Raw genomic sequence first — 17,699 nt, forward strand, 5'->3', positions numbered from 1 at the left:
CTCTGCACTGCTGGACTAATGCATGCACATTAGTGTCTTTGTCTAGAGTCTAGACGAACCTGGCTGACTGCCCGCACACATGTATGGGATGAAAATAATATCTTAATACAACTCTTTGCAGGTTTTATATATTAATTGGACCTACTTGTTTAAAGATTGTTTTCTTACCTTTTGTAAAAGGCAATGCATGGCTTTAAGTCTTCTGGATCCCAGAACATCATGCACACTATTCACTGCATTCAAACGGAACTCCGCTTGTTTTAAACAAACTAGACTTAAGGGATTTTTGCTTTTGGTCAGTGAGGATTTTTAAAAGAACACTTTGATTTTAGAGGATTGGAGGTGGCTGAAGATCGGAGGTTGCCTGTTGTGAAGGAGAAATAAATACAATCCTAATCCTTTGATACACACAACTAGGAAAGTACCTGTTAAATTAATTATAAGATTCTGTAGTTGTGCTACGTTCTTGAGTCAAGGGCTGCAACGATTATTTTCATTGTCGAGTAATTCGCTGATTATTTTCTCAATTTGGAAATATTTGGGATGAGAATAAGGATACCATTTCAGCCAGAAGAAGAAAACCACTCCCTCTCTACAGTGTTTGCGAGAAGCAAATGGATCTCTAATGGGGAAGTGAATTAGTTTGACAGAGGCTAGATGAATGAGATGACGCCACATGAGATCACTGCTAATGTAGGGTAATGGCTGATATGTGATTAGAATTGAGCATGTATATCAGAATGAATCCTTGGCTAGACGCTGGAAAGTTTGAGAAGTTGTAACTTTTTCAAGATGAACCAGTTGAACTGTAAAGTTAAATTTTTTTACTCTTTTTGCTACAGACCGGCTAGGCCTTATGTTCTTTGTGATCATGTAAAATATGTAAAAAAAAAAAGAAAGTTTGTTACGGTTTAAGTTAGAAATGGAAAAGCTACATATTTTTTATTTCCAACCTTTTGTAAATTTGCTGAACAATTATAGACCTTGCTAATGTAAATATACCATTTTGCAGCAGCAGAAAAAGCAATTTTTTTCTTGTCATCTAGTGGTACTCCTTGTATTCAAAGACCTGTAGTCGTTTTAAAAGAAGATTCCACTTTTGTGCTTTTTCTTTGATACTGAGATATCCTCTTGCTTATATTTGCTTCCCATTTTGTAGGCTACATTTAATATTTGGATATTTGGGGAAACATTTCTTACAGAGAGATACTGTGTTGTCTGGCATAGCAACTTCCTGTTAAACCAAATGTTTTTACACTTGCTTTTTGTTCAAAATATACGAATAAGATAACGTGTAAATTAGTGAGCTTTAGAGGTGCTGGTCGGTTGGACTATGCTACCTTTGGACAGAGCCTGGCTAGCTGTTTCCCCCTATGTCCAGTCTTTATGCTAAGCTAAGCTAACCACCTCTTAGATGTAGCTTCATATTTAATGGAAAGATATGAAAGAGATATCAATCTTTTCAAGCAAATTAGCGTATTACCCAAAATATTCCTTTATGCTTAAATGTTGGTATGTATCTGTATGCTGATGTATGAGTGTGCAGGCTGGAGTATTTAAAAGTCAAGGTTTTCTCTGCCCCTAGGTCCTAATTCAATAATAACTTGCTAATGACTCGACTTGTGGTTCTAATTATAAGTGTCATTAAGTGCTCCTTGTTTCTAACCAGTTGATGGGTGGACGGTTGGGGAGAGTGTGACCTGTGTTACAATCGTACAATTAAGTCTTACATTTTTCATTGAAGTTTTTTTTTTTTTTTTTATTAGGTCAGTGAACATGTTCATTATTTTATCTTATAGCTGTTTGAAATAATTCCTAAATGTATGTGTGTTCGTCCAGGGGAAGGAGACGACAGAAGAGGAGGATGAAGTCGCTGTGGGGATGGACAAAGGCTTTATGGATGAATTCTTCGAACAGGTTTGTTTCTCTCACGGTCCTGGTATTTCCTTCTTTTTATTTCTCTCTCTCTCTCTCTCTCTCTCTCTCTCTCTCTCTCTCTCTCTCTCTCTCTCTCTCTCATATCACATATTAAATAGATAGCTGTCCCGTAGGTTCTATATTCTGATGATTGCTACATAATATAATACACTACACTACAAAACAATTACATTACACAATACAATTTTGTTTATCAATTTTAATATAATTAATATACAATACTATACAATTCTATAAGTTTGGGGATCCTACAGTGATTATGAGTCCATCAGGATGTGTCAGGCCGATACATATAATTGGCTCCTAGGATAACTGACAGCATCTCTTCTGGGGTTAACATTGGGAAGTTTGGTATTTTCTTTGCTATTTCCTCAAAGTGTAACACGCTTAGTGAAGAGAACTTCTCACAGTGGAGGAGGAAGTGTATCTCTGTCTCTACAGTACCTTCCCTTTCACACATTTAACGGGTTGATAGTAGGCTAATAACTTGTCATCTTAAATTAAAGTCCAGGTCGCACTACAATCTGCCTGGGATTCTCTCCTGATGTTGAATATAGACGTGTTGGTTTTTCAGAGCCCTGAAATAAAAATTTTCTCTGGGGAGCATTGAAATGATTTCTAACTTTTGATGTTGCTAATGTTTGATGTTGCTGGTGTGGCATATATCGTCATGTATTTCATTTAATTTGAAACAGCCTTTATTGATTTAACAACATAACAATGCTCTTCTTGTCCAGCTCTGAATAACAACATTGGTGATATCATTTATTTATTTCCAGTTACGCCTCTTGTGCATGACAGATACTACTATGCACCAAGCCTGCATCTTTACATGCATTTGGGAGTGTAATTCCCTATACACACTAAGCACATGTGCTGGCTCTCAGAGGGGGGGGGGCTCTGTTTTTAATGGGCCTGCTACATACTGTACATCTTCCATATTGAGTGGTTTAAAAAGCAGGATAATTCGGTTTCGAGGAAGATTTCCTCTATATAATCCATATGTATTATCATCTATCATGTCTGTCTTCATCTGTCACTGCCGTATATGTTATATCTTATGTGGCAGTCCTTCTAAAACGTCTGTATCTGTCAATTTATGAAAATGGTGACTGGCTTTAACTTTGAAGTATTTAAATCACCATTGCAAATGCTGCTACAAAGGTATCGAGTAACGTTGGATGCCATTTAGCTGCGTTTGTGAGTTATGAAAGAGGTCGGACAATCAGCACTTTGATATGCGAGTTTTCAAAGCAACATGAGACAACAAACCTATCACCCAGAGAATCATCTGTGACCGAGCTGCAGGTGCATCAATCAAAATCCCTGTGTAGATATTAAATATATTAAGCAACGGTCTCAGTAATAATATAAATATGTGGGAAATACAGACAAATCGCATCAACAGTGAGAAGCATGCAGCCGTCACATGTTGTAACAATTCAACAGGCATATGATGGACACACTGTATATAACATATGGGACAATTACTGCTACATTCAGGTACATTTTAAACGTTTCATATACCTTTAATCATATATGACCACATCTAAGAGCCTGGCTGGCGGTGCTTGTATTTGGTTTCCGGAGTGTGTGGCCAATCCATCTCCATCTTCTTCTCTTGATCTCTTCTTCCAATGGTTGTTGGCCTATTCCCTGCCAGAGGTCATTGTTGCTGATGGTATCTGGCCAGTGGGCTCTCAAGATCAGCCTCAGGCAGCTGTTGATGAATGCTTGTACTTTCGTCATTGTGTTCTCGGTTGTCCTATATGTCTCTGATCCACAGAGTAGTATATGCGTAGTATAGGCGTTGTATAGGCTTATTTTTCAAGCTAAAGAGTCTGAGCTTTGTCCACTGGCTGATTTCTTTGGAGCTCCAAATGTTTCTCAGCTGGATGATTGAAGCCGATTCAGGCTCTGACGTCTGTATCCATGCCACCCTGCTTGTCAATGACGCTGCCTAAGTAAGGGAAGGCTTCTACTTCCTCAAGTGCTCTTCCCTCCAGGGTCACTGGGTCCTCCAGTGCGGCTGGGAGATTGAATCCCTCCTATGTGGGCCCTCCCAGTTGGTCATCCTTTGAAAGCCTCCAAAGGGAGATGACCAGAAGCATCGTTATTAGGTGCCCAAACTACTTGAACTGGCTTCTTTCAATATTAACTGAATGAATTAGACAGGGTGTAATATAGACCCAGGTTGCTAAAGACCCTAGCTATCCATTTAAAGCTTTAGTGCGTAACTTTTTTATAATAATGAACGTCCGTCACATTCATGCCATTGCCAAATGAGTTGATACAAAGCTAATTAAGACTACCAGCTCCACAAAACTCTCTCTGTTTTTCTCAGTATGGCTATGTTTAGAAAATGGTGTCGTCCGGCGACTTTCACGCGCAGAAGCTTGAGTGAAGATAATTACCTCTTCTAAAGTGTTCTTTTAATCCTACGTGTCTTCCTTGGCAACAAGCAACTGTGTGGAGGAGGGGTGGTGCGCGATCACAGAAGGCTTGTGTCATGTGGATGCGCTGACAGTGTTGCTGTCATTGCTTAGAATTCCTCATCCTCAACTACGCACTATACCTTTTAAGGGTTAATCTTCCATCATTTATGGAGAGAGAAGCATTCTGTCAGATTTAAAGGTGATGATCTTCATCTTGACAGCATCACACTGAGCTGCAATCTGTTTCATAGTACATCAGAGGTCAAAGTCTAATAAAACCAAAAGGACAACAACATCTGCAAATAGAAGAGATGCCACCCTAATATCTCCAGAACCCTGCTGCGCCTTTATATGATGTATATTAATTAAGAAAAAGAAGAGATGACCAAGCACATCCATGACAAGTTCAATGCCCCCATTGTACTTGCCTAACTTCATGTTTAAAATGTGTATGAGAAAGAATGTCTCCCAGTGTCCTCTGCAACCCATATTCTAGCAACACAATTTAAAAAAAGAAGTAACAATGTTGTTACGTCTGTACCCAGGACTTAATCTCCTGTGTTTGAGGTTTGACAATCATTACAGGAAAAATACATGGTATAACTTCAAAATAACTGCTAAAACACTTTAGCTCTGAGGGAACTCTGCAGTCGTTTGTCTCCTCATTTCTGTTCTGCTGCTGCTTCTTGCCACTGATAGACTGTCTGTATCCATCCTAGATACTGAAACGTACGTCTCTTTATCTGTCAGGAATTTCAGTCTGTTACATCTGCCTCAAGTGAGAAGGCAAAGAAAGAGGAGATTGAGTGAAATGTGGAGACAGCAGGCAACAGAGAACAGTTTGAGACTGAGCGAGAGATTTTGAAAGGAGAGTATATGTAGAGTGATATGGAAAAGTTAGACACCAAACCAGAGAGAAGGAACAGGTACATGTGAAAGAGGGGGGTGTAGACAGTGAAGGAGTAATCAGCCTCTCACTCTGACTGGGTGCGAGACCACAGCTGCCTTTTGTCCTTCACTCACACCATAAACATGACCCTCAGAGTGTGGATATTGATTTCATAATGTGTTTGTGGCATTTGTTTGTGCATGTGGCTGTGTATTAAAGTATCATGTACTACACTGTGCAGCGTATCTGGATCTATGTGTGGGTGATGATATAATTGCCTATATTGCAATTTAAGGACAAGGGTGCATTTTATCATTTTCAAAATAGTCATCAAAGAAACCAGAAACAATAATAAAAGTATTCTTTTAACAAGATCAAGAACGTTATAGCTTATGCCTCGATGCCATAGAATTACAATGTCATCCAAAACCTCTCGGATCCCAAGTGAAACGTGAATCTAAGAGGAGAGAGAAAACTGGCAAACGTTCAGGAAATCTTTCAACAAAATCCTGAAATATTCTGGTATACACAGTATACCAGATAATTATCTTTGACTATCTAAAAAATCCTGGGAAAGAAGTCAGGATGGACAATTTATTTTACTTTGATGTCACTCATTGAGTGTTTCAAATACTTATTCTTTATCAGTATTTTCAAAATATTGCTGGACTGGGAATCAGAATTAATTATTTTTAGACTTTTCATAGTGTCATTTGAAAATGTTGCATGTGCTGCATAGAGCTTTACTGTATGTGGTTGACATATCTCTTCATAATGAATCTGGCCTGTGAAGTTTATTCCCCTCAGCTCATCAAACTAGCAAAGCAGTGTACAAACACAACCTTCTCTGATTTAGTTTTTTAAAAAGGTTTTCTGGAGTTGTTGAATCACTGCAGATGGTAGCTGTAATGACATCCTTACTGTCTACCATGTTGTTCAACAGCAGGTAGGCTATGACATCTGACTTGGGCTGTTTATAGCCACACTTTTAGTCTGTGTGTGTAAGAACGAATCTGTACCATGTGTTGTATGTTGACTTCACTTCACAGCTTTGACAGAAGTGTGTGTATGCATGTTTCTGCAGTATGTGATGCTTTGTTGAGGCTCCGATCTTATGCGGTCATGAATTCAGTTATTAACATTTTACAATGCTATAAAAGGTTTGTTTACATCAGTATTGAAGTAAAACAGGTTTATGTTAAATTATGATCAATTTAGGAACACTCATTCTTATTTTCTATCTATTTCTATCTACTTAAGCTATTTATACCTCTAGTTTTATGGTAAAGAAAAAGTAGGAATGTGTCCATTGCCCATTGATCATTATAATTATGATTATTATGACATTTTTATAACATATTTACTGTTACCAAGTGCTTTTAAAGACAAACCACAACCTTCATGCAGTGAGACAAAAAAAGCATTTAAAGAAATTCTTGTAACAGTCAATGAAAGTGATTGTGAGCCTTATCTTTATGAATTAGTCATACTTTGAGATGCATACAGTATAAACACCATTACGTTTATCAGTACTTCTTACATTGTGCAGCAAGACTCATTTCATGCCCCCCAAAATCCCTCACCAGATGATGCAAGAATGAAGTGAGCAGAGGCAAGACAAACTGTGGCCTCATGCCCTCCAGTCATGCTCCTCACCAGATAAGAATTTGACTGACAACGAAAATTAGATGTAGTAGAAGTAGGAAAACAGACTTTTTTTTTTCTTTTTGGTGACTGCATCACCAGCTGTGGGATTTGGCTCGTTAACAGGGCATTACAAGATGCCGACAAATGTCTTGATCGATACAAGCATATCAAGTTCATAAAGGAGAGTTATAAAATCGGTGTGTGTTTGTGTGTCTGTTTATTTTGTTTCTGCATGTCGGAAATTGTTTTTGTTTTCCCACACCAATACAATTTGCCTAATGTCTTATGAGACCTGAGCGACGCACCATGACTCACTAACACATGGTCTCTAAACTGAGATAGCTTAAAGTGGTTTAATCTTCCGCTCACTTACCGTCTCTGCCACTTCTTCCTCCCTGCGTTCCTGTCTCACTTAACTTTGTCATCTCTCCCCACCTGTCTGTCTTACATGTATTCAACTCTGTATTCACCCAGTGTGCCTTCTGGTCTTTCCCTAGTGGTCTTCCAGAGCCAATTATGTTGTTATTAAAAAAAAAGACGGATCCAATCAGCAGCTAATTAAAGAGATAATGGGAGAATAATGAACCAGGCTGAGGGCTCAAGAATGTATGGATGGAGAAACGAAGGGAACGCAGAGCTTTGAGAAGTGACAGAGAAAAGGTGGGCTGCAAATGGAAAAGTCAAATACAGTAACTATGACTCATCATAGAGAAGAATGAAGGGAGAGCAGGCTGGCCTGTAGCGGAGCAGGTGTAGAGGAGGAGAAAGTGATCGGGAGTAGATGACAGACTGAGATGAAAGTAGATATTGATGAAGTCACTGACAGATGTAACCTGCTGCTCGTCCAGCTGTTACCTAAACCAGAGGCAGCACAGCTTTTGGAGGCAGCAGGGAGGAATGTCAGACCTTAATCTCAGTGGCAGATGATGGTTTGAAGTGCAGAGTATATGTATATGATGCACTTCCAGGCTCAGTTTTCTTTAATGCATTTAATGACATGCTTAAAGGCATTGTTCAACATTTTAGGAAAGACGTTTATTCACTTTCTTGCTGAGAGTTAGATTGAAGATTGAAGAGAAGATTGATATCAGTCTCATGTCTGTACGCTAAATATGAGCATAGAGGGAAACCGAGGGAACCAGCTAGCCCGGCATCTTTAAAACTCACTCACATGCTCAAAGGAAAACTACTATTTTTATGTCCGAGGATATTTTATTTTCACCTAGTTAGTCTGTTTGTCTGTCGTTTATCTGCAGAACATGCCTGATATTTGTTTAACAGGGAGGCACCAAGCCAAGAAACAATTATGGAAAGATTTTGATGGAGATCCAGATGTTTATTTTCTGTTGTTAGATGTTTTTAGTATTTTTTTTTTTTAAATGATAACATTTGTTTACTTTTGGGCTAGGCGCATTAGGTCCAATTAAGGCACTTCTTAATACTAAAGCACACAATGATATTTTGGACAGTTGTGTAGTTCCTTGTAACATCAGTTTGGGGAAGGCTCTTCCCTATTTCAACGTGAAGATGTCCCTGTGCACAAACGCACAACACAACAACTTTGGGATGAGCTGGAATGCCGACTGTGAGCCAGAGCTTATCGGCCAGCATCAGCGGCTGACCCCACTAATGCGTTTGTGGCTGAGTCGGAGCAAATCTCTGCAGCCAGGCACTAAAGTCTTCTGGAAAGTCTTCCAGGAAGCGTGGAGGCTGTTATGGTAGCGGATTAATGCCCATGGTTTTGTAATGAGATATTCAACAATCAAATATGGGTGTAATGTTTGGTTATCAACATATTTTTCGCGATGTAGTGTACCCACATCATTTTTTTGTTGCTTTGTGCAGCTCTGTCCTTGCGCAGTTGTATCATACCCTGAACTACATCATAGGTTGTAAGGACTTTCTGAGTATCAAAAGTAGAAAACTGAGTCATTTTCACAGCACATAGGGATTCATCTTTCCTGCCAGTTGTTGACTAAAATGACCTCAAAAAGGCATTTAATTGTAATGAAGTGGACGTTGCTCTATTTGTGTTAATTATTAATACCAGCTGTATATTGATGAGGATATCTGTGTATGTTAATTTGAAAGATTTTAGTTTGAATACCGCCCTGTTTTCTGCTAATTTAGTCCACACATCACACACATACATGACAGATTGCTCCAGTGTTTGAAAGTCACAGAGAAATGATGATTGAGCCCAAATAAACATGAAACCCTCCTATGTTTTCTTTCACTTAAACCTGCTTGACTCTGCTTTCATTCTGCCTCTAATACGATAATAACATCTTCAGTTTGGTTTCTATCAACATCACTCAGACTAATCACTGGTACTTCCTGCCTCAGCACTGAGGAGATCTAAAGTACCATTTGGTCTCTCTGTCTCCCTCTTGACAGGTGGAGGAGATCCGGGGTTTTATCGAATCTCTGGCAGAGAAAGTTGAGGAGGTGAAGAGGAAGCACAGCGCCATCCTCGCTTCACCTAACCCAGATGAGAGTAAGGCTGTTTTACTTTTCTTTTTATTCTTATTTAATTCCCTCAAACATACTGAATAAATCATAAATCTCTCAGGGTAAAGAGCTCAACACACCGGGACCTTCACCTTCTTTCCTTGTTTAGTCTATTGTTCTGGTTTTATCTAATAGTCTTGTTGCATCTGTATCCTCTGGTTCTGAAATACCATGTGGCTGACATAAAATTAAAAATCTGAATAAATCAGGGAATTTTCCACTGCAACAGCTTTTGCCAGAGCCTTTTGAGGAACTTAGGCACTTAAACTACGCTCAACTGGAACTATTGTCGTCTTATCTTCCAGAAGGCAAATATTTTCTGCTGCAGTGAACGGAGCTGAGTGACTCGATGCAGGTGCTCGATCAGCCATGTTTTTTTAATTTGAATAGTCTTAATTTATGTAGAAGTCATGACAAATTAGTCTTACGGAGACAGCTTTGTGCAACAAATGAATTTAAATGTCTCACTGAAGTCTGAGCAATAGTTAAAGTCTATCTTCGCCAAACCGGCCCCCACCACCATCTTCAATACACCAAACCAGAGACCATCTTGCGATGGGCTTTCCCTTGGTATAATTCCAAATTAGGCCAGGGGCCTACTTCCTATCCCCTTACTTCTGGCATCCTTGCTCGGACCACACCCATTTTCGAACGTGGCCTTTATTTTGATTTCAACAACATACCTGTAAAGTTTTGTGACTGCATTTTGCACGGTTGTGATGCTATCATGGTGACAAAATTTGTCCACCTGACATAGTAGGCCTATGTGGTACTTTCCGCTACAGTATGTATCTCCAGGATCACATTTTGCCATGATGACACACACACACACACACACACACACACACACAGACTCACAAGGTGAAAACAATACCAGCATCGCTGTCACAGCTGGTAGTGAGGTAATTTCATATGATACTCTTGTATTATTAAGATGCTATAGTCAAATAAACCTGAACAGAAATCTTAAGGATTATGACTTTTTCAAATCTTTTTTTCAAATGTTTCACCCATGCAGTTGGTGGGGCACAATTTTAAAAGTTGGGCACTATACCAGTAAAACTAGAATACTCTGTATCTCACTCTATTAACATGTATCTCACTCTATTAGCATGGCTCCACAAAACAGACAGCGCTGTAACGTGAACACATACCAGCGCCAGTTGTTTAGCCGTCAATAGGTGACTGCAAGCCCGGCTACAGGCACCGCCAGATGACGGTGCTTTTAGGGGCCATGGTAGTAACGTTAGAGTTTAGCCAGAAAAATGTAACGTCATGCGGCGATGCATACAGATTCATTCTATGACACCAACTCAATATATACACACTTTTCACCATCTAACGATCCATCACAACATGATCAACATATAGACCAGCTCCACGAAGGCAAGATGATAAAATGTGTTTTCACTCACCAAGGCTGAGGGCTCTCTAAGAGAAATGCGACGCAGCGGTTTTTCCTCTGGGCAAACTTGACTTATTTTGTAAGCTAACCACTCCATGTTTAAAGATGCAGTAGGTAAGTCTTATAAAACTAACTTTCTGTCATATTTGCTGAAACTGACCCTATGTTCCAGTAGAACTACATGAATTATGTAAAATAAAATAAAAAACAGCTCCTCTGGCACCTCCTACAGCCTGTAGTGCGATTGGCAAAATGCCACCGCTCCCGGTTGATTTTCTCCAATCAGGGCCACAGGGGGGGTCTATCTGCCTGTCAATCACTGTTCAGGCACACGCATATAATAGCGTTCTCCCCTCCCCCCTCCCCGCGCACGAGCTGCAGAAAGGTTTCCCCAAACTCGAGTGAATATTGGCGTGGCTTTTCAGAGGTGGCGTGAGCTGCAGGATTTTAAAGATCTGAAGAACGATGCAGACGTAGCCACATTTCTTCTCGACAGGTAACATAATTACCATGAATGATTTATCTTTCACTTGGTTATTAGTAGTCAAAAGTCCACAAAGCTACGTTGGTGAGGATGATAGTAACGTTTGCACAGTGGTCGGTCAGATGTGATGCTGAAATGGCTAACGGTAGCCTGCTAGTTAGCATCGTTTTACTGTTGGTGAGTAAAGTTAACGTGTTAGTGTTTAGTTATTGAACATGTTGTCTGACATGCCTAGGCAGTTCTGTCAAACTCCGTTGTGTGGGCGGGGCTGCAGCAGAAAGGGGGGAGGGACTGAGAAGTTTTCAATGTTCAAATTTGTTGGCAAAGTCCTGGATCTTCACAATCTTACCTACAGCATCTTTAACTGCGGTTACTTTTACCACCTTATTATCAGTTTGAGTGATGTCAATATCCGGAGGCTGGTGGGCACCAAGGCGTTTTTAATTCCAGTTTCCCCTCCAAAGGGTTCAAACCTGTGCTTGAGTATAAAATCTACTTCAATCATTTTTCAAGTTAGCTAGAGACGATAACACAATCTCCCCTCTTCGCTCTGCTTGCCGACTGTTGGCACCGTGCTGTCTAGCAATCATATCTGAGATATGAAATGACGCTGTGGTGGGGCTTCAGGCCGTCAGCCCCACTTGCCATCAAATTTGTGTGATCTACATTAAACACAATAACACTCTGAGCATGCATATTAATAATTCCCCCATGTACAATGCACATTGCATTGTGTGAGAGGGGCTAGCCCCACTCTGACACATTCAGGCTGCTGTAGTCTACCGCGAACACGGGAGAACGCAGTCTGAGGCAGCAAGGCAGGGGCAGAATGTGAAATCAAATCCTACCACAAATGATATGCGATTTAGGAAGATGTTATATTCATAGAAGACAATAAATTATAGATGATAATTATCTTGAATTAATTAAAAATAACATTGGTTTGCATTTCTTTCTGTTGACAAGAGGTGGGGCTGTGCCCACCGGCCCCTGATGACCAGTCGCCGCCACTGCACCCATGTGTATTTCCCACATGTGATTCATCGTCAATTAATTTATTGATTCAACCATAGAAGGTTACATTGTCCAAGCCAGCACACACCTATATTCTTCCGCTCTGCATAACAACACCAATGTTTAATAATGCAATGTGTCAGTAATGCTTCAGAGAAGCTCTTAATGGGACAGAAGAGATTAATTACTGTTATAACAGCAGCAGTGAACCCCTGCTCTCACGAGGGGGATGTTATTCACAGTAGTAACACCCCGCAAATCCCTTTTCCTCTCCCTGATTGCCTACTTCCCACCTACCTCAAAAAACATTGATCTGCTTGCAGCAGCAGGCATCAGATGAGCCCTCTAACTAACGTGTGTGTGTGTGTACATCGGAGTGAGGTAATGAATTGCCCTAAATGAAATAAATGACAAAAAAGGCAACACTGACTTGAGTAGATGGGATATATACTCATTTCTCTTGTGCTTTGTGTACCCAATCAAACACCCTGAGCTTCTCCCTACATCTTTAATTTGGTCAGGCGCCAGTTACTTATCTTCCAAAACATCTTATCCGTTGAAAATTAGTTATATAAATGAACATAATTCATATAAAATAGGGTTGGTGTGACCATCATAAGAACTATGCAGTGCTGTTATGTAGTCTTTCTGTCTCCGTGACCGGTGTGCTTACAGTCCGTAACATTTTTGTGCTTCAGCCGCCACAGGAGTGTGTCATCAAAACTAATTGTACAATGACATTTTAATGTGAAATCTAATGTACTTTAGATCTACACGGATTCATTGTTGCATTGAAATTGTTGCTCACATAAAAGGCCAGTGTGGCCTTTTCATCATTTTTATGAGAATAGTCTGTTAGTCTTCAGACAGTTTTTTGCGATATGAAGTCTTTGCTGGTATTCTTTTGTGTTCTCCCCTGTTGTGAGAGGAGCCTTTTTTGTTTCTGTTCCTTCCTACTAAATCGAACTTCATCTCCTTCCTGATGAGAATGAGTCTTTTCCTTTTCTAACACAAGTATTCTCACAGTAGTTTCTCACCTGAATCCTCCTCTCCCCTCTCCTTCTCTGAAATTAGGTGAAACTTTGAGTGTGTGATACTGAGAGTGAGTCTTTCACAACTCAGCGTAACATTGTGCAACGGTAACCCTTCTGTTTCCGTCACGGTTTATCAATTTCATAATCACATCACATCTCCCCCGCCACCACCCACCTGGCCATCTTCACAACCCCGACCTCGCAATTCTCCTCCTTCTCTTCCTCCCCCTCTGCTGGGGGAGCTTTTGTGTACGCTGACTGAAACGTTTCCTCATAATCTCCATGGGTTTAATTCCAGCCCACTAGCGGAGCCCGTACACACACATAAGCTGACACATATGCAGCTGCCTCTGTGTAATATTACCTTCGCCCCTGCATTACACATTATCCCATATCACAGTTTAACCACCCCCCCTAAATGAAGCATAGCAACTTTACACCAGGGAATTGCAATACTGTGTGTGTGTGTGTGTGTGTGTGTGTGTGTGTGTGTGTGTGTGTGTGTGTGTGTGTGTGTGTGTGTGTGTTTACTTGGTGGGTGTTAAGGATTTGTGTGGGCTGTGCTCAGCATCTGTGTACAGTAGTAGGTTCAATAATTATGATAGATTAGGTAATAGCCATCGGGTCATAATGAGTATTGAACCTGTGTTCCCTCATGAGCAAATTCCTCTAATGCAGGAAGGGATGACAAATGCATTTTATATATAGAAGCATGATTGAATTCACATTGCCCATTACATAAATGCATTATTTGTTTTGTTAACTAGGCTTGTTTATTGGGCCTGTGCAGCGCTTCTTGTTATTTTTATCGATTAGACTATACTTGATAGATTTCATAATGAAAGGCCAAAAGTCAGTGAGGATTGCTTCTCCTGCAGGAGCATCAGTGGTCTTTGCGCTCAGCTTTGCCTCGGAGAGTGGGACATTGAAATGAAATATGACATTTGGCGGGATGGAGGTATTAAAACCTTTTAGGTGTACTTTTTTAATCAACACTAGAGTATTGGAAAATAAGTATTTATGACACTAAGACAATGTTGTTTTTAGATGTTTTATCATATTACACTTGTCACATTTTTTCCCCCGCTGTCAACACTTCTAGTTCCTCTTTTCTTCCCTACAGTTTTGAATCAGATAGCAGTTTCCAGAGATAAGCACAGTTCACGAACTCTCTGTTTCTGTAGTTTGATAACTAGGAGTGGCTAATGTCTTTTATTTCAATTCTCATTCCCCCTCTCTTCAGTTGCAGGTTAAATACCTATCATCAAGATCCTCACTAGAGGAAAGTCTAGTTGTATCTGTTGAAGCTGTTTTGTAGCAGAGGACGACAAAAATTGTCACCTTAGTTGTTCAAATATACATTGTTTTTCTGGAAGAGTAGTAAAATAGTCAAAGCCAGAAAACTTATTGTTATAAATATAAATCATGGAAAAGTGATTTTATATGGGTTTATCTTCTTACAGTGTAGCTTACGGTGTTTTTTTTTCAAACTACTGGTTATTGTATTAATTACAAGAAGATGAAAAACATAATTTCATGTTAAGTAACGTCCAGGAAATTAACAAGATAATCCATCCATGCGTGACATCTGTATACATGTACATGACAATTCACCCTTCAAAGCCCACCGACGGGCAATTTTAGAGTCTCCAATTAGCCTGTCATGTTTGTTTTTGGACTGTGGTAGGAAACCCGAGCAGTGGTCATGATTGATTCCTGCGCACTTAATGTGCCTCCCTGGTCCGTACATTTAGACCATTTGAGACAAGCAGTCTGGAGTAATACCTTGCAGTGCTGTCTATACTACCCAGAGGATGAGAAAATCAATGCAAAGCTACAAGTTCAGGGACTTAAGAATTGTGTTTTATCTCTATTGTTGGATCAAACTCCAACTGCTGCAACTGCTAGATAATTAGTCCACAATTTAGTGTAAACCGAGCAACTCAATCGGGGCTTGTCACACACAATAGAGAAATTAAATGTTAATTTGCTTTTGTTTGTCTATTACTCCGTTTTCACGTTTGCATTTTTACTCTGGACCGGAGGAACACATATCTTTTGTGAATTGGTTTTCACTCTGCTAGCCTGGCCGGTCGAAGTTTTCAAATGTAAACAACCGAGTAAACGCAGAGGAAAAGGTGAAGATGCCTGTCGGCTACGATCTACGGCTGTGTCCATCTCTACATGAGAGGGGAATTGAACACCGACTGCAACTTCTCTGCTGGGCATCCTGCTAGCTAGTGTGGCGTCGGACGGTGAGCTGGGTGGCCTCCGTGCCTGCGTTGGTTTCCAGCGGGATGCCGGGAGCTGTGGCGTCCTTTCGCAGCGACAGCTGGATCCTGGAGTGCCGCTGCCATTTAACCGGGTGACTCTTTTTCTGATTGATTGATTGATTGATTGATTGATTGATTGATTGACTGACTCAAACCAATTTAAAAAAATAGTGGGAATAAAATGTATATAGGAGGACAAATTATGGGTGGTGCAGATTGAATTATACACCTCAGAAATACTATAAAATAAAGTACAAAATCTACATTTTGAATTTTGTCGAACTACCACCATGCTACTGCAACAATGCACTTAAATGCAGAGAATCTGCTCCTTAATGCAGATACTTGAGAGTTTATTCCACCCTTATTTAATAACATTTCCCAGTCTGTTTTTCCAACCACTTAGCGTTTGCCCCCCCTCCCCTCCTCGACATCTCAGCCTCCCGTTTCTAAAGAGCATCTTTCCTCTGACTCTTTAAAGTCCTCGACTCGCAGCTCTGGAGATACTTGTTTTAATTGCAGCCTGTGAGTGTTACTATTTCTAGTATCAGTTTTTGGTTGAGTGTGCTCCCTCCCTCGGAGTGCCAAAGCTCCTCCACCCTCAACCAAAAATTGAAAGTCTTGTATAAGTTCCCCCAGCTCTCTATTTCCTTTGTTCCACCTCAACCATCTTATTTCTTCGCTTCTCTCCTTTATCCCCTTTGTCTCTCTCTCTATTTGTCTCTATCTCCCTCATAATGTCCGAGCTGTTGTATTGTGCTGTTACAGCCATTGAAGTCACAGCTTTATACTGTGGAATATTAATATCCCTCTTAAAGTGAGGTTAATAAGATGTGGACGTTCAAAGGCAAGGCTAGTAAGATAAATTAGTTTAACTGCCCTCTGTTCTTTTTGGCTCTTGAGCCAGCGGTCCGTGAGAGGCGTGTGGTGTTAGTGCTTTGTTCTAGATTGAAATGTCAAGTGTTGGGAGGCTTCAGAGTGACAGTAACCCTGTTATACTGTCTTGGAAGATGTTGCAGGAGAAAGAGAGGTTGTTAGAGTGAAGGACGGAGTTGTTAGCACAGACTTAAAAAGGTACAACACCCACATCTGCTCTTGAGTGATGCCCAAAAATATCTTGTACTGTGTTTTACTTGCTGCAGCAACTATGACAACACTAGATATTGGTCTAAATTGATTTCTAAGGTTAGAAACATTGTAGAATATTTATGTGCCAATCAATCTCCCAAAACCTTGTACCTTGTTTGACGGCAGATCAAGGTGTCGAGGTTTCATTAAATATTAGTTTGTCCTGTTTTTTTGACAATACATAAAATTAAATGATTCAACAATAAGAACATTAAAAAGTTAATCAATCACTCAAATTAAAATAATAAAATATAACGAAGTAACTCCTGAATATTTACTAGTGTGCTAGTTTGCTTATTAGTATATGTACTTATCTACTATTTATCATGGAATAAAAGAGAAGTCTAAATATCCATAACAAGTATTTTCAATAGTAACACTTGTGATTAACTGTAGAAAAGCTGTGCAACAACTGAATGAAAGGTAGGCATGTGTGTGGTATCTGGTTTAGTGGTATCTGTGCTGTCAGTTTGTCATTACCTGAGTTCATTCTGTATTTCTGCAGTAAGGCAAATAGCAGGTCATGTTTGAGGGATGAGCTCACATTCTGTCTCTCTTAAACATCAGACAACTGAACTCTAGACGATCAATAAGTGGCGCAAACACACAAAGGACTGGTAATATATTTACAGAGAGAACAGAGGGAGGCAGAGAGAGAGAGGCTGTGAGATGGAGAAAAAGATAAATGGCTGCAAGTTAGCGATTGGAGCGGCAGCAATTGACCCTGAGTTAGAGCGGAGGAAACAGGCTTGGTGTCCTGTCAGTGTCATGGTACTCTGACATTAGACTGATATAGTAATAGGAATGGGAAATGAGAAAGACAGACTGCTGATTGTGACAGTCAAGAAGAAACTTGGATGGTGTTCTTACGAGTGTATAAACTGCTGCTGCTGCTGTAGAATCAAAGCTTTTGTAGAAGTGAAGCTTAAAGAATTGTCCAG

The 17,699-nt window shown here is 40.1% G+C and overlaps 1 protein-coding gene across 6 annotated transcripts in view; it reads left to right on the forward strand.

Moving 5' to 3' along the window:
• Positions 1–17,699, forward strand: part of stx1a (syntaxin 1A (brain)) — an 88,576-nt gene that overhangs the window by 16,772 nt on the left and 54,105 nt on the right. For all 6 annotated transcript variants that reach the window (XR_005637456.1, XM_039787122.1, XM_039787113.1 and 3 more), the window contains exons 2-3: positions 1,840–1,917; positions 9,307–9,406. Coding sequence is in view for 5 of the 6 variants with exons in the window: in XM_039787122.1 (XP_039643056.1) it covers positions 1,840–1,917; positions 9,307–9,406 (178 nt within the window). In the remaining variant the exon portion in view is untranslated. The remainder of the gene's footprint in view (positions 1–1,839; positions 1,918–9,306; positions 9,407–17,699) is intronic.

The sequence above is a fragment of the Perca fluviatilis genome, chromosome 2, assembly GCF_010015445.1.
Source record: "Perca fluviatilis chromosome 2, GENO_Pfluv_1.0, whole genome shotgun sequence".
Lineage (NCBI taxonomy): Eukaryota > Metazoa > Chordata > Actinopteri > Perciformes > Percidae > Perca > Perca fluviatilis.